The sequence below is a fragment of the Falco cherrug genome, chromosome 13 (genome assembly GCF_023634085.1).
Source record: "Falco cherrug isolate bFalChe1 chromosome 13, bFalChe1.pri, whole genome shotgun sequence".
NCBI classification, from domain to species: Eukaryota; Metazoa; Chordata; class Aves; order Falconiformes; family Falconidae; genus Falco; species Falco cherrug.
In genome coordinates this window covers 24,375,700-24,402,177 of record NC_073709.1, presented here as the reverse complement: position 1 = coordinate 24,402,177, position 26,478 = coordinate 24,375,700, and the positions used below count along the sequence as shown (strand labels likewise).

General features: G+C 43.1%; 2 protein-coding genes across 8 annotated transcripts in view; one reads left to right on the top strand and one right to left on the bottom strand.

The window, feature by feature from the left end:
• The first annotated feature begins 498 nt into the window (after positions 1–498).
• Positions 499–19,497, top strand: ANGEL2 (angel homolog 2). 6 transcript variants are annotated; one of them, XM_055725516.1, is made up of 9 exons: positions 499–644; positions 2,941–3,371; positions 5,511–5,764; positions 8,238–8,307; positions 10,020–10,441; positions 11,472–11,598; positions 12,247–12,307; positions 13,996–14,159; positions 17,704–19,497. In XM_055725516.1, exons 2-9 carry the CDS (start codon positions 2,948–2,950, stop codon positions 17,856–17,858), a joined length of 1,677 nt encoding a protein of 558 aa, XP_055581491.1. In that variant the 5' UTR covers positions 499–644; positions 2,941–2,947; the 3' UTR covers positions 17,859–19,497. The 6 variants fall into 6 exon arrangements, with proteins under 6 accessions (XP_055581491.1, XP_055581496.1, XP_055581494.1 ...); XM_055725521.1 differs by lacking the exon at positions 17,704–19,497 and adding an exon at positions 14,593–15,126; XM_055725519.1 differs by lacking the exon at positions 17,704–19,497 and adding an exon at positions 14,578–15,126.
• Positions 19,498–19,622: 125 nt separating this feature from the next.
• Positions 19,623–26,478, bottom strand: part of VASH2 (vasohibin 2) — a 38,813-nt gene continuing 31,957 nt past the window's right edge. For both annotated transcript variants that reach the window (XM_027809180.2, XM_055725522.1), the window contains exon 7: positions 19,623–22,113. In XM_027809180.2, coding sequence (XP_027664981.1) covers positions 22,044–22,113 — 70 coding nt within the window. In that variant the 3' untranslated portion in view covers positions 19,623–22,043. The remainder of the gene's footprint in view (positions 22,114–26,478) is intronic.

Sequence of the window (26,478 nt, the reverse complement as noted above, 5' to 3'; positions counted from 1 at the left end):
GACCTCAAGAAAGCGTTTTAACTGCTTATTCAAGCAACATTGACAGAGATGGAGAGGGTTGTTTATGCAGCTGGTAAGCAGTGGGGTCCATCTGCGGGGCTTGCAGGGCAGGCAGGTCTCCCACCCATCCCTCAGGCCAGGTCTCCTCAGCAGAGCATTGTCAGGTGCATTTTAACCCGAGAATGTTAAAATACCACCTCAGGTGTGTGGGTTTTGTTGTTCTACAAGCAGTGAACATGGTGCTGCTAGCCTGAAATAGCACTTTGAAACACACGACGGCTCCTCCTTGAGACCCTTTGGCCCTACGGGGACACACGGTAACCCTGGGCAGAATGCTACATATGGAAACTACGGCATTGGCACAGCGTTACGTCCATTCAAAAGAATCAAAAGCCTGAAGTCAGGCAGCCCACCACCCGCCCTCGCCGCACCGCCCAGCGGGCGCTGCCAGGGGCTGAGGCGTACAGCAGGCCGCCTCCCGCCGAGGGAAGGGGCTGTCCCTGGCCCCGCCCTGGCCCAAGATGGCGGCCCGGCTTCGGCCCTGGCCTCCCTGATCAAATATGGCTCCGGGACGCGGCACCGGCCCTTGGACTACAAGTCCCAGGAGCAAGCGAGAGGGCGGGTGCGGCCGCCGCCCGTGTGGGGTAAGCGGGGGGGCCGCAGCGCGGCGGCGGGCGGAGCTGGCGCTGCCCTGGCGTGACCCCCCCCGGGGGGGCAGGGGCTGCGCGGAGCCGATAGCGGGGCCCCCCTGGGCCGGGCCCACTCCCGGGCCCGCCGGGAGGTAAGCGGGGGTCGGGGGAGCGCTAGGCCGCGCCCGGGCCCGGCAGCCGCCCCGGCACTGTTGTGCGCGGAGCCGCGGGGCCGGTGCGGCGGCGGCCTGCCCTCCTGCCCCCGCGGCCCGGCGCCACTGCAGGCCGAGGCGGCCTGGGCGGGGGCTCCCCGCGGCGGGTGGCAGCTCCGCGGCCCGTCAGGGTGTGGGGGCCCGGGAGCGGCCGGGCGGGCGGGGAACTCGGGAGTGATGGCAGCTGCTTGTCCGAAATACCCGCCATTAGCCGGCGCAGGGCCGCGGTAAACAACAGGGCGCGGGTTAGGGGTTCGCCTTTGCCGGCGGTAGGTGGTGGTGGGGAAGTACCGGGCTGGGGCTGGGCTTTCGGGCAGGGAGGCCTCCCCAGCGCTTTTCCGCAAAACTGGAGTTTCGAGGGGGTTTTGCGAAGGAGCGGCAGCGCTTCCTCGGCTCCGTCGTGGTGCCCAGGGCTGCGCTTTGCTTATCCGGCTGCCCGGCCGCTTCTGGAGCGCTGCGGTGGGAAGCGCTGCTCCAGGACGAGCTGGTTTTGCTGGGAGTTGTGCTCAGGCTGGCTGGCGAAGCCGAGGGGCAGTGGGAGGCTCCCACTGCAGTTCAGCTCGGCACGGCCCGTGGTGTCTGCTTGGAAACTCCAGGTACGCGCTCTTGGTTAAACAACCAGGAAGCTGAGGCAGATGGATGCCGGTCAGCCTCTCTTGTTGAGACGCAAATTTTAACTCTTTTTTTCCGGAAAAAAAAGAGGAGAAAAAAACCCACCTTATTTTCATGGCATTAACCACTAACCTGCGCTTTTCCTGCGTGGAAAAAAAAAATAATACAGATTTAGTCTATAAGCTGGTGCGAGAGACTCCATGAGAGTTTTGTACTTCTGTTTCCCTGTCTTGTTGGCATTTTGGTTCAAGCCAGGTCAGTGGCTCTTTAAACAAATTTCTGGCTGCTTGGAGGAAAGTGCTTTTCTGATTTCTTTCAAATAGCCTTCTCATAAAGTTTATGTGGCATGCAGAAATGGCCTTTTGTCATTCCACTGACCACTTGAAAGATCTGATAGTTGAATTCAACAAGGCAGGAAAGAAATTGTAAATAGTTATTCAGACAGGTAGAGTTTGGAAATTAAATGGAATTTGTAAGTCTGAAGGGAAAAAAGATACAAGATGGCTTTATAAAGTCCTGCTTTGCATGTCATTCAGATAAAGGTTTAAATATCTTATATGTATCTGTTGTAGATGAAGAGATGCACTTCACTCATAAAAGAGCAGCAGTGATATATTTATTGGTATAAAATGAGGTTTAACGAAGTTCGATAGTAAATGCAACAGCGGTTTAACAGGATTTGATGGCAAGGTACATTTGATTGCTTCCTGCACAGAGGACAGGGTCAGACAGAGCTGTCAGGGAGATGCATTGACTTGTGAGGTTCAGAAGGGATCCCCTTGCCTCCTACACTCCTTCTCAGAGGGAAGTTTAGGTGCCACTAGATCCAGACTTAGTCTCAGATTTGGTCAACAGTTTATACCTAAAGGATTATATGTATGTAATCAATCCTTTATACCGCTTAGCTAAGATTTCAAAGTTTAGCATGCTCTTAAGCACTTACTAAGAATCTGTGGCAGCAAGGAGTTTCTCAGCCTCTAGGAGAACCTTGAGAGGCGTCCCTGCACAAGGGAAGATCCTGTCGTGCAGGAGAGCTCAATGGGTTCTGGGCTGTCCACTATGGAGTAAGATAATTGACTTATATTTGCATACTGACTACAGAAGTTAGTTTTTTTCAAACTTGGTTTGAGTTGGACCCTGACCACCCCTCTTAGGTGGGCGCATTGTTCAAATTAGCACTTGGCTGTCATGTTGCTGTCTCCCCTGAATTCACTTTGAGTCACATACAGCCATCAGGACCAGACACACTGTTTCTGCTGCCACTGGTGGTTAACACTTGAGTATTATGGAAATAAAGGTCAGGATTGAAGGGTGGCGGGGGACAGCACGCTGCCACAATATCTAAAAAGGTTTTAATATCTTGTACCTGTTAACTTGTAGGGAAAGAATATCATATATAAATCACGACCAGAATGACTTGTATCTACAGCCTTCCACAGACAGATGTAGTTGTGTGTAGGTAATGAAACCTGTGCTTTCTTTGGTAGGCACTCCATGCTGCCCCGTCATGTACAGAGGCTGGGCAGAGACTGGATCGCCCACTGGAACGGTTCTCAGATACTCACCTTGAACAGCCCAGTTCCCAGCTGTATGAGATGGGCCGGACACTATCCCTGGGCCTCGTTCCCACTTCCTGTTCCAGCTGATTTCTCTGCAAACTGGAGACTCCCTCTGGTTTTTGGACCTTGGAGACAATTTCAGAACTCTAATTGGCAGCTTGATAACTTCACGCAAAGCTCTTGCTTTCATCTGCCTAACCCCAGTATGAAATCTGAGGGAGAAGAACCATTGACAAAGAAGAGAAGACTCAGTGGCCAGCACGATACTTCAGCTCCTGGCGAAGAAACAAACTTCTCTCATCAGAAGGAAGCATTGTGTTTTTCTGTAGCACAGAATGAAGAACATAACAACAGGAAAGGTAAAAAAAATCTTTGCTAATTTTCCTTGTTAATTTTTAATACTGAACACATCTAACAAGTTACAAGCGGTATTGCCTGCACCTTGTGAGTTACTGTTTTTCTTGGCACCTCTCTCAAGAAGCATCTGTCTTAAAAATGTTACAGTTTTGTAATGCTGTTTAGTCTGTAGACTTCTATTTTGTGCTGTCTGACAGTCTGCCAGAACTAGGTTCACTGTGCATGGTGGTAGAATACAGTCAGTTTTGTGAGGGATTGCCCAGCTGGGGAGTCCTGAGCTTGGTTCAGACAGCTTTCTCTCAGGTATCTCTCATCAGAGCATGTCTGTTAACTTGGGAACTCTTTCAAAGCAAAAAGATTTAGCTAACTTGCTGTAGGGCTGAGCTGGGCTGGCAGTTGTATAGCTTCACTCCTTTACTGTAGCTGAGCTAGTAAGCTGTGCTGGACCCACGTTGGCTTCTTTCCAAGCCAGTTTTTACCTGTGATCTAGATAACTGAGGATTAATGGACTGAGACTTAATGGTGTTTGCTTCCAGTGTGATTGTGTGTTTACAGCTGTATTCTGCCACAGGCATGTTGGCAGGTTTTGTGTCAGGTCATGACTGGCAGAGCAAACAGCAAATGTGCTTATCCAGGTAAATACAGTAAGAAGTGCAAAGTTGTGTATCAAACTCAGCAACAGACAGCCTTAGCTTACATTACAGGTATAATATATAGCATCCAAATGTTTTACTGAATATCGTGGATATTAACCATTTTTTCTGCTGTGAAACAAATAGAGGGACACGGCCAAAATTAAGGCCCTCTTGCATAAATCACTTCCTTAACAAAATAAACTGGAAGTCGTATTATGACTGAAAAGGGTGACAGATGCCATCAGCATCCCAAAGGGATTTTGGACACAATTATCCATAAGGCTTAGAAACATCTCATCCATGTTCAGGAGCTGAAGGAAGGGAGTTTGCTTTGTTCATTTATTACTGAGTCTTCTCTTAACACCTCTTGACATAACTTAAATAAAGTTATGGTGAGAGTGTGGTTAGCAGTGTGGTCCTTCCTAGTTATCTTTAGTTTGCATATTGTAAGATGATGGTAATTGAAGAATACCTGCTGAGGAGGAACGCAGCCTCTCTCCCACTGTAGAAGCAGTACTTAAAGCCTTGCTGTATTCATTGTAAATACTAGATAAAGTTCTGAGTAATGTAAGCACACTGATGAAGTCTGCTACCCAAATAGGACAGGTACGGCTATAGCTGTAGCCTGCCACTTGTTGATAGCACAGATACCTGAGAGCATGTTGAGGTCCAGTTCAGTTCAGATATAAATGCTGAAAGGCGTATTTGTTCAGGAGTTTTTTAAGTGAAGAAATATATATCTGAAAAATAATGGGATGCTCAATGATGGGCAGGTATATTCTTATAAACTTTCATATAATGATACTACTAATAAGTATGGAACTAGGAAAGGCAGAATGGTAAAGTAAGCCTTTTCAGAAGTTCTTGGTAATTCTGAAGCCCATTAATATTTTTAATTTCTCAACCTCACTGAGGGAAATCGGGTTCTTTATCTGTTTGGGGACACCTCTAATGGATCCTGTTGCAGCTTGTGGCTGAATTTTTCAGACTGTACACAGGCTAGAGGTGAACCCGTTGATTCCTAACCCTTTGTTAATCCATGGATAGGGAGATCAACAAGATGCCCATACGCTGCTTTAAAGGGTGTATCCCAGGCTGTCACATACCCCATCTCCACTGAGGAGGTAGTGGCAGAAGGCAGCGTAAGACTATGTCAGCAGACTCAGTTTGGCTTACCACTTTGACAGCTGTTCAACAGGGAGCAACGCGGTATAGTCTGGCTACAACCATCTTCTTAGAACACGCCAGTTTTCTGATTTCAAAGCAGTTTGAAATCCAGGGCACATAATGGTTTTGCGATTGGGGGTTTTCGTTTGTGTTGTTTTACTGATGCTTGTATAAAGTTAATCTTAAACAGAGGGTTTAAATCACTGCTAATCAAGTAAGCTTTTAGAATTGCTTAAGCAATTTGAAAGACAAGTAGTTGTCAGTAGAATGATTCCTAAGAGTAGTAAGAAGGCATTTGGCCTATTACATAACTTTTTCTGCTTCATGTGTTTTTAACAGGAACCGTCAGAAGACACTGGGAATATTTCTGTCAGCACAGTAGAACAATGAAAATCTTTGAAAATAAAGAAACTGACCAAAGCAATACAGAAAGTGAGGCAAAATTTGATTTTACAGTCATGTCCTACAATATTCTCTCACAAAATTTGTTGGAAGATAACTCCCACCTATATAAACACTGCAGGCAACGACTGTTAATCTGGACATACAGATTTCCCAACATTCTACAGGAAATCAAGCAGCTGGATGCAGATGTGAGTAGGAAATGAGCATGTGGATATTTCTTAAGAACTGATAAACTGGAGGAGCAAATTCTTGCTGTTCTTTATTTCAATAGGTGGGCTGTCTAGTGAATCCAAGTGAGCTTTTAGTTAAGTCACGCTTAACAGCAGTTTTGATTTATGCTTGTGCAGTTAGTGTATTCTGTGTGATCTGAACTTGAAGCAAAGGCAAACTCTGCACTACATATCATTCATAGTTGCCTTTTTTTGTCCGTTAACTTCCTGGAATGGTCTTTTTGACATGGCTTTGATGCTCTGCTGATACACTGCAGTTCTTTTATAATTCTAAAACCTTCTTTCTTCACATAAATCTTTCTCAGTCTGTGCCTAGAGCACTTCAGTGCTGTAAACAAGGCATTGAACGTAAGAACAGCAATACTTGCACAGGCCAAAGGTGCACCTAGTTTAGTGTCATGTTTGTAACAGGTAGCTAAGGATAGATACTTAAGAGTAGGAGAACAGGGCACCTTTCTCCAGGTTAGTCTGTTTCTGGGACTGTACAGTTTAGGAAGCTCTGGAAGGTGTCTCTTTTAATTGTGCTGTAAATTGTTTAGTGCAAAGGATATGCAAGATTGAATCGTTGGTCATTATTTGCAAACACTTAATCTTGCATGCCAGGCTGCTGTGGAGGAACAATAGTATGCATGCACACAGGAGGGTCAAGTTAAGGCAACCTCCAGGACTGGCATTTCTGACTTCCAGATGTGCAACTTTGATTTCGTATTTGTTTAAGTGTAGTAGTTACATCAAGTCTCTGTATGTTCAGTAAATCAGAAGTACCTTTCTAAAATTTGGCTTCTAATCCTTCAGAGCCATTTGTTAGACCAGGTAATGGAAAATTTTGAATCATGTCTGAATCCTTTATTTGGCAGGCAGACTTTTTTGATTGTTATGAGGACTGGAGTGACAAGACTACGCGAATCTTTGTCTTCTCGAGATTAGTGTTCAATTAGAGATTAGAGAGAAAGATGCAGGTGTTAGTAGTGTTCATGTGAGAATGATCCAAAATTACTCCTCTCAGGTGTTCATTTCTCTCTTCATCTGGTACTGTGCACCATTTGTCCTGTGAATAATCTTGCTGTTCTCTATTGAGACATAACTCTGAACTTCTGTTTATATTGGGGTCTGAAAAAATACCTTACTGTGTTCTTGGTTGTGGGTGGTTTTGTTCTTTTTTTTAAGGACCTTTATATTTGTTAATTTTAATCGGAAAGTCAAGTCAGTAAACTTTTTGCTTCAGTCATTGTTCGGGCCAGTGTTTGGTGATGGAATCCAGTCTGTTTTGTGTCTGAAAACAGTACTGAAAAGAATTAAAGTAGTTGTATTAGGGAAGCGACAGAAAAACTGCCTTGAACTATTTGAAAAATGCAGTTATGTTAGTACATAGCCAAGAAGCTGGAGATTAAAGTCCCCTTCAAGCTCTTCCTTTCCTCATAATACATTTATACATACTATATGTACGTATCTTTACAGTGAGGTACATCGCTGGCCTTTTTGGGAGGAGCATCAGGCAGAGGGACTCTGGTGAGCCTGGTGCTGTTGGTGGTAACATTGTTCTCCAGGAATAAAGGGTTGGAGCTGAAGCCAGCCCCTCTAGCAAAGAGCAGTTCAGTCAGGGTACTTGATAAAGTCTGTAGAGCCACACAACGCAGCACTGGGGTGAAGAGGTGATGCCTTGTATTGCATGCATGGAGTTACAACAAGCAGCTGCTCACAGACCCTGGCAGGTGCAGGTGCCCTTTGTGCAGAGGAATTTCTCGCTGAAGGACATAGACTTTTAACAGATTCATTGTTTTGAACTGTAACCTTAAAGTGAAGCAAAGACTTCAGAATATTGCTGGAGATCTGGTTCTGCTTTGAGACCTTGAATCAGCTAGTGTCAGTGGGTAAGTGGAATCTAGTTGCTGCAGTTCAGCAGCCAGTGCTAACTCGTTACCTGCCCTTCAGGAGCTCAGTCCTACGTCAGGGTCCCAAGGTGGCTGTAAATCCGTGCATCACTGCAGTGTGCAGGGAGAAGGCTCCAAGGTGCTCAGAACTCTCTTAACAGAGTATTTTGAGGATGATCTTTGGCTCAGGTTGTTACAATACGGAAGCTTGTTCACTCTGCGGTTAATGAAAAGTGTGCCCTTGGCCTCTTCATCCCACTGCTCTGACATTTAGCCCTCCCCTACACTGCTGAGAATATATTAGCAGATCACTATTTTGATTAAATCTGATTTCATATCTGAAAATATATGTCTGTCTGAGAAAGGGTGGGAGGAATTTGGGCCCTCTTCACAATTTTAAGGAGCATTTTCTATGGGAGAGTGAATCCTTTTGTGAGGTTATGGAGGCAAAAAGCCTCTGATTTTTTGTTTGGTTTTATACCTATACAGACTGGCCAACAGAGATACGATGCAGTTATATTTTTACATACTTATCTTTTAATTGTAAACCTTTGCTTTAGGTACTCTGTTTACAAGAAGTCCAAGAAGACCACTACAGAGCAGAGATCAAGTCAAGTTTGGAATCCCTGGGTATGATGAAACTCTTGCGACTAATACATTGTCTTCTCCCCTGCCCCAGTATTATTTTCCTCAAAAAAACTTTCTTAGATTGTAGAATCAAGTCTACTGCCATCACATGCAACAATGTTGTGTAGCCCCTTTCATAAATTCATCAAGTGTTCTCTTGAAGCTACCTTAGTGTTTTCTACCAGTATTCCTGTTGGATAGCTTTTTTCGGTATGTTTTTTCTGGCTTGAAACCTTCCAAATATCAGCACTAGATTTTACCCATGATCGGTTTATATTCATTAGTTTTTATACTACCGCTGTCAGTTAACCTAAATAGCACTGTCTTACTACTCTCACATGTGAATTTATGGAAGGGACATGTTGCTAGGGGTGTGATTCCATGGTGGTTTAAACTGATCTAAATCTTTTATGCCCTACACACTTCCTTTCAGTCTCGGGGCCCTGCTTTCTTCCTGGCACTGGTACTTGTCTGATACCAGCAGGAGCCAGTTCAAGGAGCAGCACTGAACTGATACTTTCTTTGTCAATTGGAGAAGTAGGCTAGCTCCCAGACTTGAGTGCTTGTAAAGGAGATACAGTAATGGCAGTGCTGATTTAAATCCACTTGGAATGTGAAGCAGCACTGTAAGGCCAGGCTCATGTGGGCATCGGAGCTTCCTGCTGCTATACATCGGTATCTGGAGCATGCTGTAGCTCTTCTTCTTCCCCTCCTAGCTCCCAACATGTCCTGCCCCTTCTCCTGCGCTGTTTATGGGCACTCACCAGACCTTTGCCCTGGTGAGGTCCAGCAGGAGTAATTTTACTTTTCTGAATTAGTTTTGTTGGCTTATGGGTAAACAGTAAGCGCCACCACAAGTGGCAGGAGCACATGGCCTGGAGCTGGGAGAGAGGAATGGAAATCCCTTGTTCCGGTGCTGGTGTGAGCTCGGAGGTAGACTCGCTCCACTTCATGGGACGGTACTGCCTAAATTCATATGGTGTGGATTGGGCAGAGAAGCATTTTCTTTAATGGCAAAAACTAGATGCTGTTTCAAGATCATTAGTTTTTTCTTACATAGGTAGGGTCTCATTAAAATCTGTGTTTCACCTCTACATAAAGTGAAGAACTTGGCAAACTGCTATTTTCAGGTGCACTTGTTTGAACTCTGATACTGTAGTTTGATAAATGTCTCAGTTTTCCCTGTTGAAAGCTCACCACTTGCTGCTAACTGGATAATTACATAATTATGTAGATATGTTTGATACCTTTGTTATATGAATCACTTCAGACAATCATTTATGACTTAGTGATTATTGCTTTCAATTGGAATGCTTTACTGGTATTACTCCTAAACCATCATGGTAACTTCCAGAAAAAAATTCAATACACAAGTCCAGCTTCATGTGATTTGTGGGGTTTTTTGGTTGGTTTGGTTTGGTTTTTTTCCATGTGAGTAGAGGAGAACATGCTCGGTATCTTTAAAGTATGTAGATACTTACATGTTACAAAAAGTATGAGAGCAGGTTTCCTGTAGTATCTAAACTGAAGCTAGACAGGACAGAAAGACTCGTGTTCGCTTTTTCTATGTGCACTTCACGTAATCTTTGGTACTTCAAACTGGGTGTTGATAGCCATGTGAGAAAAGTAGCATGAACGTTTTTCTAATCTTTTATTTTTTTAATAATCTCTATTTATACAATGATATTTTATGTTTTTAATTGCCTTTCTTGCAGGGTATCACTGTGAGTATAAAATGAGGACAGGGAGAAAACCTGATGGCTGTGCTATTTGTTTCAAAACTTCCAAATTTAGCCTGATTTCATCAAACCCCGTGGAATTTTTTCGCCACGATATTCCACTCTTGGACAGGGACAACGTTGGACTGGTGTTGCTTTTGCAGCCTAGATTTCACTGTAAAACTAATGCTGCAATCTGTATAGCCAATACACATCTACTGTATAACCCAAGGCGAGGGGACATCAAACTGACCCAGCTTGCAATGCTCCTGGCAGAGATTGCTAGTGTTGCCCCTCAGAAGGATGGTACCTTCTGTCCAATTATCATCTGTGGTGACTTCAATTCTGTTCCTGGTTCTCCATTGTACAGATTTATAAAGGAAGGAAAGTTAAATTATGAAGGACTTGCTATAGGGAAGGTAGGCTATGCTTTTCACTTTTTACAAAAAAAGGTTAATGCTGATTAAAGGGAAATACTTGATTCAGTGGTGCTAGCATGCCATAGCTGTGATTATTTCCATTGCAGTACCAATCTTAGTGCCCTTTACACAGTCTGCAAAGCAAAAGTTACTGTGGAGATGCTAAAATAAGCTTGGGGTTTATTAACTGTGCCTTACAGAATACTGTGTCTGCTTCTAGCATTCTGAAATTAAAAACCTGCAAACAAATGAATTGTTCTTGAAATACGGTTATCCATAGGATGTCTGTATCACTGTGTGCAAGTGTCCCAGTCTTTAAGTAGAGTAAAGTAATTATTTAATCAAATACCTACTGTGTACTCCATGGAAAGGTGACTCTTACTTTAGATAAACTTCGAATTACAGTGGCTAGAATAATTGTAAAAGTGAAAATGCAATTAGATGCTGAACCTAAACTGTTTCAGTTTAGACGGTTTTTGTTGTAAGCTCTTGTGTGTAGCTGTTGGATGTGTCAAATGCTATTTAATGGAAAGTAATTGGAGTACATACAATGAGAACACATGAAAAAATAGCCCCGCTGGTGTTTGTTGCTAGTGGGTAGTTGTTTCAAGCCCCACTTTGACTTGATTTGCTCCCAGAAGAATAAGCATCATGAAGATAAAGTGTCTGCTAGGGAGCCATATGTACTCAGTCCTGTTGTGTTGCTAAAATTGTTCTTGATAGTATCGGTAGTCTCCCAGCTTTGTGTCACAAGAACTATCTTGAAAAGTTGGGTAGTTGCAAAAAACTTGGCAGAGCATAAACAAAGGGTGTGTACATAAAGGGTATTACTAGTTTTACAGAGATTTGACAAGCTGTTATAAAAGATTTATTTGAAGGGGTGGGGGCTTTTCTTTACTTAAAATGTTAAACTTAACAAAATATGTCCATTAATTTCAATTTTTTTTTGTTGGGTTTTTTTGGTTTTGGGTTTGTTTGTTTTTTTTAAATCTGATTTATATCTGAAAAAAGCTCCTGTTGTCTGTCATAGGTTTCTGGACAAGAACAGTTTCCAAGGGGCCAAAGAATCTTACCTATCCCAATCTGGCCAAAAAAATTAGGTATTTCACAAAACTGTGTATATGAAATAAAACAGCAACAAAAAGAAGAAAATGCAGGTCAGTTGCTGGGTGGATGAATTTTGTGGACCTTTGAAAATATCATTCAGGTAGCACTGAAAAACAGATTGTTCTAGTGGGGGAAAAACAGTGCATCTTGAGCTTGCAAAACTTCTTTGTTGGGCTCAGTTGAGTGTAAAGTTATTTGTTCACATAAGCATTTGAAAATATGAATCTTCAGAACATAACGGTTAGAAATTGCCATTCAAGTTTTGGTGCGTAATATTTGAACTCTGTGTTTGCATCATGAAAGCCAGTTGTGCTGTGACTGGGAAGAGAGATGTATGTACGCGCACAAGCATGTAGCATGAACCTACGTTCTGCTCCAGTGTTCATGTATTATAGTGCAGGCACTTTATGGAACAAGTGGGAAAAGGAAGTGATTCCTTGCTAAGTATTACTGCATCTTCCATCCATTTTTCCTTTGACAGCAAAAACCATTTCAAATGAATGGGACATAATGTGAAAGAGTCTGTGGAGGGGATTTTACTAATGGAATAGAAGAATTTAATCCAGCTTTGTGAATTGTACCGTGCCTGCTGCAAAAAATGTGTACTTAAAAAGATAGTTTTTTCTGTAGCTCTTCAATATTGGTCTTGCTTACATCCTGTTTTTTAAATGTAAATTGAATGTATTTTTATTTTGCAGGAGAAAAATTGAAAGCAGCAAAACTGGACAACGCTCAGGAGATTGTAATGGCATCTGAAAAGTATGTGTTGGGGGGAAAAAATGGAAGCCCTTGATGGTTTCCTGTTTTGGGGGGATTGTTTTGTTTTTAGACCAAACTTGTATCTGATTCCAGATGTGGATACAAGATGCTCACCCAACGCAGTCTGCCCATTGGGCAAAAAAGTCATTGTCCATCTAAACACGAAAAGGCTGACTGATCAGACAGCAGAAGACTAGAACTGGAAAAAATGGAGTGTGTGTTCTTGTAGGAACTTGCAGATATTATATCAGGATGCAGAGGCAAGGTGTCAGTGCTGTTTAGAAGATGCTTTCTGTTTGCTTATTAAAAGAATGTTTTTGACTTTTTTTTAGTCACTGCTTGACATGAACAGGACATCTTGCTCTGTAGTGACACTGTAGGAAAGCTGTGAACATCAGTCCAGTTGCAGAAATTGTGTTTTTAAGAGAGGAGGAGAAATAATAATTGGAAAAAACCCTAGTGTTGTCCAGCTGCTTCAGTGTTGGCACTTCTCTCTTTTTTACTCTTTTTGAGATGCTGGTTTATGGATGCTAATAAAATCCTCTAATACAATGTGAAATTGGGATGAAGGAGGGGAAGAAACTGGAAAAAATCACAAAATCAGTCTTGTCAGGAGTTCTGTGGGAGAATTCAAATTCTTTGAGTCCCAGAAATTTGGAATATTATGGATTTAGTAGTACAACTCTCGCTTGGATCAAAACATTTTGTTAAACTGGAGGAGAAAGCCACCACTAGACTGCTGAGAAGGAAAATATAACTGCTTTTTGAAAGGAAGACTATTTTTGCATTTACCAAACTGGTAAAGGCATATAAATAAGGCACAGAAGAAGGAAATTGCCCTAACTGTGTATGTGTGATGTCAGGCTCCAGGCCAGCCATTTCTTATCAGAAATGAGATCTTGGTATCGCTGCAAATAGTTGCATTAAAAACCCTGATGATTTTTTTTTTTTTGCTTGGTTTTTAACCAAAACACATTACAGTTCAGGTTTAAAACTTGGCCGTACAAGGTAAGGCAGCTACAGCTGAGGGATGGACAGTTTGCAGAGCAAAGGGCTGGGAGGGAGAGAGACAGAGAGACATTCTTTTACTGAAAGGTGCAGTTTGCAGTTTGTTTTCAAGATTGAAAAAACAGGTCAGGCAAGATGGGCTGAACTGAAGAGGAACAGACTGACTGATGATGGAGAGGGACACGATGGGAGCCTGAGTGGAGGAGAAAAGATTAAGTGCAGCCTAGCTTGAAAGCACTGGATAGTGTTGTTTTAGAGGAGAAGGGGGGCAGGGAAATTCTTCTCTATATGCGGAAAGGCCTAGTTAGATGAATTCATAGTCTGTTGCTTTCATATAAGCTGCTTTCATGGACATTTCTGCCCGTGTATCAGGGAGAGATTGCTGAATAAGGACACATGAAATCTTAGAAAGTGTAGACATAGGTGAAAACACATATATTTGAAGTGTCAGTGAAGCCAGTTTCAATACTTTTACTTGAAAAAGCTGCCTGCTTTTTGCCGCCAGAGGTTTAGGCTACTAACACAACAGGCTGTGGGATTGATTGCATGAGAGAAATGCTAGTTTGCATATCCAGATCATTCATTTTGTTTGTAACCTGGCACTATTTGGTATTTCTTCATTGCTTGTTCTGTCTAGGAGAGACAAGTAAAGAAAATTATTTTCTTTGATTCCTGTTTAGGTTGTCTTCAAAATTGCAGCACCATTTTAAGTTGTCTTCAGTCTATTCTCATTACTTTCCTGAAACTGGGATACCAGAAGTAACGACTTGTCACTCCCGAAGTGCTGTCACTGTGGATTATATTTTCTATTCTGCAGCGAATGATGACACTGCTGCCCAGTCAGGTAAAGAAACAAATATTTAATTATTTTTTCACAAATGATAAACGGGAACATTCAAATGCTGTTCTTAGGGAAATTTAGTGATAATTTAATCCATATGAAGTACCTCAGGAGTTCATGGTAGTGCACTGAATGTCAGCTCTTACCTGAGGAATGTGGCTGGCCTTGTGGTGCCACACAGGGTAAACTTTTTCACGTAACTGAACATTCCTGTAGTTGCCATCTCAGCGTGGAGACAAGAGCTGAGGCTACAGAAAAGCAGGAATGAAAGTGGCACCTGAGGAATACTGCTGTCAGTAACTCATGCAGGACCTTAGTGGCCAGACCTACAACCAAGCAGTATTTCCAATAATCTAACCAACAAACCGGTGAGCGGTAATTTACGATGTGCTTTAAAACTGATAAACGAACGGTTTCTTAGAAGGTCACTTTTCAGATGGTCCAGCGCCTGTCAAGTGAACGACCTCTGTGGCTTTTGCTCAGAGAGCAGTCGCTTGCGTGGGCCCGGTTGTCTCTCGTGAATGCAGTTGCAGCTGGAACGCACCAGATGGTGCAAGAAAGACACGGTACCTCTGCGGGTGCGTTCCTCCTGCGCTGGCGCTCTTACCCTGGGCACTCCGAGCAGTGCGCCTGCCGTGTCGTCTTTAGTTCTGTGGTTTATGCCATCGTCAAAGGTCATTGCACAGCGTGGTGCTATCGGATAAAGGCTCTGCAGAACTCGGAACAAACCAACCTGCATTCCGCTCCTGCTTCTGCTGTAAATTGCAACTAGTTTTTTATAAATTAGCATTGTTCTCAGTATGTGAAACGAAAATACCACCTTCGTCTTTCGTACCTTGAGACTAGATTATTAAAATTGAGTCAATGCGCAGGAGTCTCATTTGTCATAACATGTACAGTAAATGCTCTTAATTTAACATATCAAATACAAGAGCTTCACAATACAGAAATAAAAGCTTTGACTGAATAACTAGGATACGAGAAGTAAGTATTTAAATGACTTCTGAATGCTGTGTGATTTCAGAGTGCATCCTTGGGCAAAATTTAATCCTAATTCACCTGCTTATATATTTTGCTACACCATCATTGCCCCAGCAGAGCAATAGCATGTTTTCTTTCTGCATTGTTTTTCAAATAGATTCTTCACCCTATATCAGAGTACAGAATGGGACCAAACTTGAATTCTCCAAGTAGTTTAAATTGGTGTAGTTTTTGTTCATTAATTCTTAGAAACTTTAGTAGTTTGGATTTTCAGTTTTCTGATGAGCTGGACCTCTGTGTTAAAAGTTGTCAAAGTCTGAAAAAGTGAGTATTAAATGTGGTCTAGGCTGATTCATCAGTTTTTTCCATTTAAAGGGGGTTTTTTTGGAAAGATTTTGTGCTTTGGTCTGCCATGCTTAGCCAAGTATTTGGTTTGGTATTCAGGATGTGCTGTGAAAGCAGGGTTCAGTATCTTACCAGAGTCCTGCAGGACTTTTGCTAGTTCCAGTGCTCTAAGCTGACGTTAATCACCTGATACAGACCGAGCTCCCTTTAGCAAGGAACTGCTCCTTTGTAGACATGCAGGTGCTGTGCCAAACGATAAATTTGGCTCCAGACCCGGCGGACACGTGCTTTAGAGCTACAGAGACATCTCTGCAGTAAAAAAGCTTTTCTTCAGAGCAGCAGTAAACAGCTGCTGGGTTGGTAGAGGGCTGGTAAACTGGCAGATGGCAAAGAGGTGAAGCTCTTGAACTATTTGTGGAGTTAAACAGTTGCCAGATAATCCTTTAAAATATGCCTACTGGTAAGCCAGTACCAGGTTCAGCTGGGGAGTTCTGAAATTGCTGATCACTTTCACAAAGAAAATACTTTGTCAAAGTTACAGCTGCTGTTTGTGCTGGTCCTGAAAGCACTCGGCCTGCTCGGTATCACTGTGCTCTCGCTTGGGTAGATAGCTCAAGTCTAACAAACTTGACACATCGTGCAAGGTTCTCATTCTCAATGGAATTTTTTCACTTGAGTTGGAAGAAGCATGTTACTGTTTGCTGACGATGCTCTTCCGAGTTTTTTAGGGGGAGGGTGTCCCTGTTTGTTGGGGTGGGTTTTTTTTAGGACACAAATATTTTAAGTATAGTGTAATAATAATAAAGGGAGGGCAGGTACAGGTGATGTTACAGTGGGGGTCTGCTACAGGCCACCTGACCAGGCAGGCCAGGTGTATGAGGCCCTCTGTAGACAGATAGGAGCAGCCTCATGCTCACAAGCCCTGGCCCTCATGGGGGATTTCAACCCCCCCGATACCTGTTGGAGGGACAACACGGCATATGAAATCCAGGAGCTTCCTGGAATGCATTGATGGTAACTTCCTTCTCCAAGTGACGGAGGAGCCGTTGAGGAGAGATGCCATGATGGACCTTGTTCTCACCAACAAGAAGGGGCAGGAGGGACACGTGGAGCTCAGGGGCAGCCTTGGCTGCAGTGACCATGAGATGGTGGAGTTCAAGATCTTCAGGACGGCAAGGAGGGTGCACAGCAAGCTCACTGCTCTGGGCTTCAGGAGAGCTGACTGGCCTCTTCAGGGACCTGCTGGGTAGAGTACCATGGGATAAAGCCGTGGAGGGAAGAGATACCCAAGAAAGCTGTGTTAATATTCCAGGATCACTTTCTCCAAGCTCAGGAGATACTGTAAGAGGGTGGATTGAGATTAGATATAGGAAGTTCTTCACTATGAGGCTGGTGAGGCACTGGAATGAGTTGCCCAGAGCAGCTGTGGATGCCCCATCCCTGGAAGTGTTCAGGGCCAGGCTGGATGGGGCTTTGAGCAGCCTGGTCTAGTGGAAGGTGCCCCTGCCTGTGGTGGGGGGTGGAACTAGGTGGTCTTTAAGGTTCCTTCCAACCCAAACCATTCTGTATGATTGCAAGGCTGTGAGTCATCTTCCCCTCTTCCATGAGCAATGTGGTGTTTCTTCTGCGTGTTTCGTGGAGGATTTTGTGTGTGTCTGTTTTTCTTTAGGCAATTATAGGAGCAGGTAGCAGGAAATAATGGGGAAAGATCCCTTCCATATGCTGAACAGTTAGGAAGGGAAATGCCGGAAGGCTTTCCGCTTTATGAGCAAGAGTACCTGTGTGGCCTGCCTGCTGGAGAATTCTGTGCTTGAGGATACAGAAATCAAATGTTATGTGAACCAGTAACTCTCAAAAGATGCTTAATTTTGCAGGTGTCAGCTCTGTTTAATAATGCTGTTGTGCTAAAGTATAGGACTGAATTGTGTGAGGGGAGTTACAATGAACGAGTAAATCCCTTTCCTTTTCTACCTCAACTTACCCCTCTACAAACTGGGGGTAGTGTCCTTCTGAGTACTTGGAGTTCAACTGATTCTAAGCTGTATTGCAAGAGTAATAGTAAACAAGAATAATTTCTGAACTACCTTATTGGTGATGTTGCATGGAACAATAATGACTTAAGATTTTCTGCCATACTGTGTTCCTCTTTCTGCGTATGTATAAACGTGTGGGTTTTAGTCTGCACTGATATATGTCATGTTTTGGAATTTTTTTAAACCAGGAGCAGAGGATTCTTTTCATGGAGGTCTGAAACTTCTTGGCAGGCTGGCACTTCTAACAGAGAAAGATCTTTGGACTGTTAATGGTCTTCCCAATGAAAATAACTCTTCTGACCACCTGCCATTGCTAGCAGAGTTCAGGCTTATCGAACGGTAATATCCAAAGGACTTTTTGTGTAGGTAAAGTTACCTTCACTCTCTCTGTTCATGTGATTATTCATATTTTTTTAAAGGTTAATTCAAGCACTGCTGGTTCGGTTTAAATAAGTTTGCCTGCATGCTGATTTGTTAGTGTTGTGTAGACTTTTTCAAGAGACTTTTTTTTTTAATGTTGAAGTTACTTTATGAAGTGTTTAAGACAAAAAGAAAGACTTTACATGAGCTTCCTCTTTGATAATGGAAAACATCTGTGCCAGGCTCAAAATGGCATTATTTTTCATGGAGGTTTTTATTGTAATGTAAATGGTTTTTATTGTAAATCATAGTAAAAATGATTATTCTGAGAACTGTGTGCTTCTTCAAGAAAAGGGGAGCGCGCATGTGTGCATACCACATTTTATAATGAGCTGAAAATGTTTTACTACCTACAGAGGTGCTCTTCAGGCACTTCTACCTAAATACTTCTGCAAAGAAATTTACTTAAAGAGCGTAGCTGGTGCAGAGGCTGCAAGATTGAACTTCTGAAAGAAGATAGCTTTGCAGTAAGGTAAAATATTTTAAAAATTTACTACTTAAACTTCCAAAAGCTTAAATATGGGTAGCTTTAAAAATATCTAAAATCAAGTTTAATGAGCATGCAACTTTACAGGAAACAAGTTATCTACTATAGGAACAAAAAAAAAAATCAGTCCTTGACATCTTGAAGCTTTGTACATATTGAACAACTGGCGAAAGGCTGGGGTTTTTTCCATTCAGTTATTAAAAATATCAGGTTGTATATTGAAATGACAGATCCTGAAGTATTCAATTATCAAGGTTTTATATTTACTGTCATAACACACTGAAACATTCTGTGCAAAATAAGATTTACAAAATAAATAAAAAAAACCCCACTGTCTGGAGAAGGAAGCCAGGGGGGCTGGCAACAAGTCTTGTAACTTGGTCAAACTACATTATGGGTATGTATGTAGAACTGCCTTAGAAGGAACGCTGAATTTCAGTGTAGTGCTGGAAAACCTGCACCCATGTTCCTTAAGTCACATTCAGATGTATTTTCTTCTCCAGCCTAACTTCTGGAATTTTCATCTGGGTTTCCTTTTCCTAACTGCAGAAGCAGCTGAAAAATACTTCAGTGTTACATTACAAAACATGTTTAATTACCAAAACATTCAGCTTCAATTGCTCAGATCTGGAGGGAGGGCTATTTTTCTCGTAAGTAGCTGTGACTAAGTATCTTTACTTGCTAACAGTCAATTTATGCTGAAAGATGACTACCTATTTGGTAGTGGATGTTGTTTGATCCTGATGTTGTATCTGAGTATCTGCTTTCAAAGCTGGAGTGGATAGATGGAAACTTAATTAACTAAATGCAACAAATTTCTGGGTACGTATGTCTCCCTAGCATGTGAGATCCTAGCTGTCTGTGCCCTCACTGGCACACAGGCAGCTGAAACAGGGGAAGGCAGATAAGGCTTATTCTAAATAGCAGAACTTTTCTATTATCTTGAACATCACTTGTTCAGAGTATGTATTCATCTAAAGCCTGTTTCAGTCTTTGTACAACCCATTACTGGTTAGCTATAGAGCTGTATGTTCAGCAACTTCTTTGTAGAATAATAAATGAGGCAGATATTTAACATTCTTTAAAAACATCTGCTTTAGTTTGTTCCTATTTGTCACATCTTGAGTCTAGAAATGACTGACAAATATTTTATGGAATAGAAACCTGGACAGGACCAAAAAACAACCCAAAGTCATTAAAAAAAGACTACCATGATGCTTTTATTACAGTTTCATGCTGTGCATAAACATACAAGTAACAGGAGGAAAAAAAAAATAAGTCGTCATGCATGTTTTCTACTCTATCTGACCACTCTGCAGTTACTAGAACCACACAAGACAAATGCCATCATAAGCAAGTTTCAAGAGAGTATTTCAGCTGAACTTCAAAACAAGGACCAAAAGCAATTTGTCACACACCTCTCTACAGCATTAAAGTTTCCGTGTAAGTTAGAGGTTAAGAGTAAATAACTCAAATTGTGCTGGACAATGGTAAAAACTATATACAACCGCCACTACTTGAGCTGAAGTAAACCATGGTTTCATAAAAAAACTTGTAACATACCAGATAACCTTGTGCTATAGGATACAGCTGATCAAAATAAGTTGTTCAGACTTTACCCATGAGACATTTAAGGGATACATTAAAAAAACCTGTTTAGGTCACAAGACACTGAGCAGCACAAAGTTTAAAACAAACTCTGCAGCTGATGTCATGTTACACAGTTTCTACCAAGAGTATTTCCCTCTCATCAACTTCACTCCTGAACCAAAAACAAAACAAAAAAATCCTATTGTGAACACAGGAGTGGAAAAGTTTACAGAAAGAGGGATGGAAAAGGCCTCCCTGTAAGTGATATGATAATCTTGTATAGAGAAGTGTAACACATTTGAAAAGTCTTCTTTCTAGACCTTCTGAAGTCTAATTAGTAGGAAGCCTTTCACTGTTTGTGGAAGGTTGCTGGGTCTCAGTGTTGTCTTCCTGTCCTAGGTCGGTGAGATTCATTGACTTTCTTGAGCAATGAGGTCTGTGTGCAAGCAATCTTCTCCTGTATTGATTCAGTTGCTGGCTGATAAAAGTGTTCTAGGAGCTTAAATCATTCCATTTGAGTAAGCGTTATTGTCACTGTGTTACAACATCCTGTCTTCACTGAGATCCCAAAAAAGTGCGTGCCCAGGAGAGGAGGTACACAAAGCCCATGGCAGTATCATCTATAAGCACAGCACAAAGGGTAGAGGCCAGAGTTGTACAATAATCCAGTTTCTATTTAGGCACCTAATGAAGTATTTTCAGGAATGCAGCACTCTGATGCTTTCAGAGAACTTCATTAATACAAACGATGGACCCTCATGAAAGTCTTACCACGTTCTTTAAGAATGCTGCCGTCCATCACAGGTCCTTAGCTAAGTCTTAGGACAAAAGGTCTGAGTAGGGAGGAAGCAGATAAGCTTGATTTTCAGCAGTTTCAGACATACAAGCCTCCTTATTCAGGTCTGACTAAGCAGTTGTTACTACAACATGTACAGGAAAAACACCCTACAACAGCATGGCGGAAGGTGAATTTGAGCCTGCAATGTCCGATCTTAATATAAGATGTCAAGGCATCATGATCTGAGACTGCTTAGCCTTTCAAAGACAAGGTTCAAAGTTACACACAAACGTTGAAAGAAAAGCATAGAGACTCAGGTTAGCAACTCTGACATTTTTTTTTTTCCATTATTCCAGGAACATACGAGAAACAAACTGACTAATAGGTGAACACTTGCCTCTACAAAACAGCAATCTCTACATTTTGTGCTTCAGCAGTGTAGTCCGGAAAGACTAAAAGCTTGTGACAAAGTATAAAAAAATTATGAAAGTTTAAAAATTCATTATTCATCAGTTATCATCATTTACAAAAACAAAGTCTCATACCTTGCCTAATAAGATGTCAGTGTTTAAGAATACACTTGCATATTACTATTACTTAACATCTTTCAGCAACATGCACAAAACAATAATACAGGTGGCAGTAAAACATCCAGTGCTGTTTTAATACTACCAGAAATGCTGGGAAACAGTACAAATCAGTTACAAAAGAGTAATACTGACAGTTTTGCATATCTATTTAAGTTTAGTGAGGTAATGCTGATACTTTAAAAAAATCACACCACTTCTGCACTGCTTGTTTTTATTGCTGAATATTAATACTGAATATGATTTTTTTTTAACTGCACTGCACCCCAGCACATCTTAACACTAAGAATATGATTTCTTAGTTATACCAATGCTACTACCCAACACAAAGTCCAAATTTAATTAATACTTGTACATGGAAATTATATCTGAAGAAGCTCTCACGCTACTGGAGTCACCTGCTACATGATGGAGGGGAATAAAATATCTCATATCCTGGCAAACCTAGTTTTAGGTTCTCTTCGCTAATGTCTTTTCTATAAATTGAAATGAAATAAATACTGCCACCCAAAATAATTTTCCCCCCTTCTACTTTCTAGGTAAAACTTTTATTGTCAATAGAGTCCACGAGTCAATAAATAGTCCCATTCCTTTTTCCTTCCAATGGAGTGCAGGTAAAGTGCAGCGGGAAGCACCAGGAAGCCCTCTGTCCGGCGTATGGCTTTGTTAGATGCGGAGCTGGTAGCCTACCTCGTTGAGCGCAGCCAGGTCTCCTTTCTTGTCCACCACCGCAGGCCTGAGAGCAAAGGAGGGAAGAGGGCACAGCTCACCGGCCATCCCACACTGCCGGGCAGGACTGCAGAGAGCAGCTGTCACATCAGGAACGGTTTACTTCAAAGTAGGACTGACTAGATCTAGTTTACTCATCACAAGCACGATCCTGCTGGAGTTTTCACATGAATTAGGATGGCCAAGCTACTCACGGGTTGCCTCTGAAGCCAAGCACCAGCAAAAAACTGTTGTCCCATCCCAGGGTCCGTGATGGGAGCCAGGGAGCACCCCTCTCCTTCTGACTAGAGGGGGGGCTTAAATGAGTAGCTAAGACTAGAAACATCCAACCCACATCCTACCCCTGAGCAGAGCTCCGGCTTTCAGAATAAAGCGGAAACGGTGAGAGCAAACAGGCAAGGCCTCTCCCATGGGCACAGCGCGTGGTCTCTCTGAACCTGCCCTTTCCTTCTGGCTGGCGCCCACCAAACAAAACACAAGGTGAAGTCCCACCAGTCTCCAGCCATCTTATGGTTGATACAGTCCAGCCACTCGCTTGAGTCATCACACACACACAGGCTGTTGGGTCACTTAAGCGTATCAACAACCTGAACTAAATGAAACCTTGAGACTGAACAATCTCTTCTCTATTTAGCAAGCAGTGGAAAAGCTTCTGCAATAAAGTTGTCAAACCAAAACAATTCTGCTGATTTATAGTCTATAGAATCACTAATCTGAAAGCTTATTCCAGGCTCCTGGATATTTTCACGCTAAGCTGTATGTTTGCTTTTCTAAAGAAAGACATTGTTTAAAATACGTGTTTCTCCTAGTAGACTCTACAGCACATTTGCTTCACTGCAAAGGCACAGCTAAAGCCTGAGCAGGACAGTATGAATGAAGCTGGTAATGGCTCCAGCGCTTTCCTACAGCTCCTCAGACCTGGTTTTCAGCTCTTGCACTTTACTCCTCGCTTTTTACACAGCAGACGTCAGCCTTGCCTGCGCAAACTCGTGGGTCACACTTACCCCCTCGCTGCACGCTGCCTGCCTGTTTCTGCCAAAGCTGCAGGAGAGGCAGCCTGCAGCAGGGAAAGCCCTGCCCTGCCTGTGGGGCATATGCACCAACCTAAAAGCCATACCACTGCAGCCCTAAGAGGTGGGAATGTGTAGCTTACACATATACAGATGTGTGGCAGAGCCTCTGAAATATTTTATAATTCTTTGATTCAATAGTTCTTAAATTTTCTTTTTTCTTTAGAAGAGCAGAGCTGCTAACACCAGATCTCTGCTAAGAATTTGCACAGCATTTGAGAGCTGGGGACACTGCTGTGGACAACTAACGCTCTTCTAATCACACACTGAACGCAACCTGGGTTTTTTGCCACTTATCCAAGCACCTCTCCTAATAACCCCATCATCCTCTTTGCAGTACTGCCCTACAGCCCTGCCTTCTGTTTGTCTCAGTTTGTAAGTGCTTCACAGAAATGAAGGACTCTTCACTGGTCTGTGTCACTTGCAGGAACAGATCACACCTGAAGAAATCATTGTAAGGTAGTTCGGATTTTTCCACTGTATTCCTTCAGAGCAGATGGGCTTTGGCTTGCCAGAAAACAAACTACAGGCTGCATCCCTTAGAGCTTGCGCAGGAGTCAGAAACCAGCAAGAGGTACACTGTATGAAATTTCCAGTGCCCATCCTCCCTCCCTCCTTCCCTCAAATTCAGGGATCCTCTTCCCTTCCCACACTTTTCTCCCTCCCTCCCTTTAATTAAAGCCAGAATATGGTTTTAATTAAAGCATGCCTGGATTGTTCTACCTTCTCTGATTATCCAAGAGATGTGGAATTGCTGTGCACCCATGGCAACATGCCCATTTCCGCTCCGTGACAATTCCCTAGCTTGTAGCTACAAACTGTCCTCCATAAGGTTTTAGGAAAAGGCAAGAATTTGTTGGAGCAGAGGCACCTCAGCCCCTATTCTCCTTGGCTGGCAGATGACCTGACATCAAACATCCCCTCGGAAGTGGGAGAACGTCTGCTGTACTGGATCATCAGATCACGCCTCCTGCCCAGAGTGCTGTGATGATGAGCAGGTAAGCTAGCCGTGCACAGCTGCTAGGTACACAGTATTCACGAGTTGTCTGCACTCGACCCACCTGATTTTGCACATCCTAATATAATCCTGTCCCCTTGCACATCCTCATATAACAGACTAATAGAATTTTCCTTGCAACAGCTAAATTAGGCCAGAAGCATACAAGGCCAGTGTTGCTATGACACTCACAGAGCATGCATGTATTAAGCCTCACCATAAAATTAAAAGGAAATACATCTGGTGAGCTGACACTTAGGAGCAGAGATTGCTTCAGGCTGCCGCATGATGCTCCCTTCCAAACTGGTATCAACTCTCCCAGAGCCCTCCAGCTCCAAGCACTTCCATTGAGGATGAAACACTGTGTTGCCTGTTCAGCACAGTGGCTTGCTACTTACTGCACCCTCCTGGTTTGGGACTTCAGAGGACAGACAAGTGGACACAGTAAAACTTCAGACACTTACCACCCTGTATCCTCTTTGTTCATCCTTGCCTGCTGGCCACCCTTAGCAGGACCGCACCAGCTGCGTGCTAAGAGTACACGGACTGTCACACAGTTCAGTTAATGAGCTGCAATTTGACTACACACCGCTCCCACACACACGCGTGCTGCTTACTGCGTTGCCACCCAAGTCCTGCAACGTACCTTATCTGCCCTGTAGCTGTATTTCCAAGCTAAAACGCTACCGGGGGCTTGCTAGCAGCTACCACTGGCATTTACCTAACAAACTAGTAAGGAACCAGGATGAGAAGTTAAAGGGTTGAGGCTGTAATATCCACTTCTGTCCTTTGGCCCAGCTTCAGCCTTTGTCCTTCAGAAACAATCCAAAGATATTCCAGTTCACATATTTTTCACTGGGAGATTCCTCCCAACAGGCCCGTATAATTTTATTGTTGACAAAAACCAGGCTGTAATAACAGCTTGTCATCAGCAGGTGAAGCCTCTCAAATGACTGTGTTATTCAGCCCCTGCCAGCTCATGCTAGAGCAAAACACTTCTCTTCCTCTCCCCCTCCCCTGCAAGCTCTAAAAAGCTGTAATTACTGCATGGGAGAGAGCCACAAAGAAACAAAACACAGTGTTGATAAGCACGGCCATTCTTTAGCTAGGATTTCAGCCTAAAGCCTGGGCTGAAAGTTCTGGCGGAACACAAAGGCCTCTCGCTGCAGCTAGGTAGGTTCTCAGAGATCCATCAATATGCAGAATAAAATACTCAGTTTCCCTTTGTGTATTTTGCGCCCCGCATCAACATGCTGGTATGTGTCGTTCAGCTTATCCCTGATGAGGGGATGCCATTCCCTTCCCTCTTCAGATCTCAGAGACCCGTCATTTCAGAAACCAGCAGATCTCCATCCTAGAAATAAAAGGGTTTTGTCACTAGAAGGTAACACCCTACAGCAGCACACTCTGCAGCATCGCTCCCGCTGGGGCAAAAGGCACAGTCAGGCTTCGAGCCACCAGCACCACTGCACATCAGCATTTTATCATCAGGAACCCAGTTCTCCCTGGCACCACTTTGCTAACAGCAGTCTCCTGGGGTCTGCTCAAGGGCTCTGGACCTGCAGAAAGCTCCTCCACCCCACTTCTGCTTCCAAGCATACTGGCCAGGCTTGTGAGGGGCTGTGCAGAACCTGCAGGGCTGCCACACAGCCACACAGCACGTGCTGCAAGAGCACCCACCCACTCCGAGATGCTTCAACAGCCTTCTGCCAAAGCAGAGAGGAAGGTCTCGTGCGTGCAGCCTGTATCATGCTATAGCTAGGTCCTGGATCTTGTATCATGGTGACCCTGGGTTTATTTTAGAATAACATAATTTGCTCTAGATATAGAGCAGCACAGCAGAACCACTGAGTAGGTAGAAAGTGCTGAAGCCACTGTGAGGCCACCAGGACTTCACTTGTCTTTCTGTCCTAGAAAAGCAAAGCTGCCAAGGAGGAATCAGCCACATGCCCAGCAATGCTCTCAGGAAACGAGCTCTTCTCTCCAGATATACATGATCCACTCCAGCAACTGCAGAAGCACTATCAGAAAGCCAAAGATTAAACCATTCCTTAAAGTGAATATAGGAGATAAAGAAGCCTGGAGCAGCCGAGCCCATTACAACCATCATTACCCATGCAGTAAAAAAGGAGCTTTCTGTGATGAAGCCCAAAGTACACCACCGTGCACTGAATGTGAATTCACATGTAAAAATAAAAGCCTGCTGTGAAATCATCTGCCGCTAAAGTATCTTGAAGTTATCTTTAGAAGGTTTGCCTAATGTCTTTGTTAGCTGCTTTAAAATAAATAAATAAGTGCTGAGACA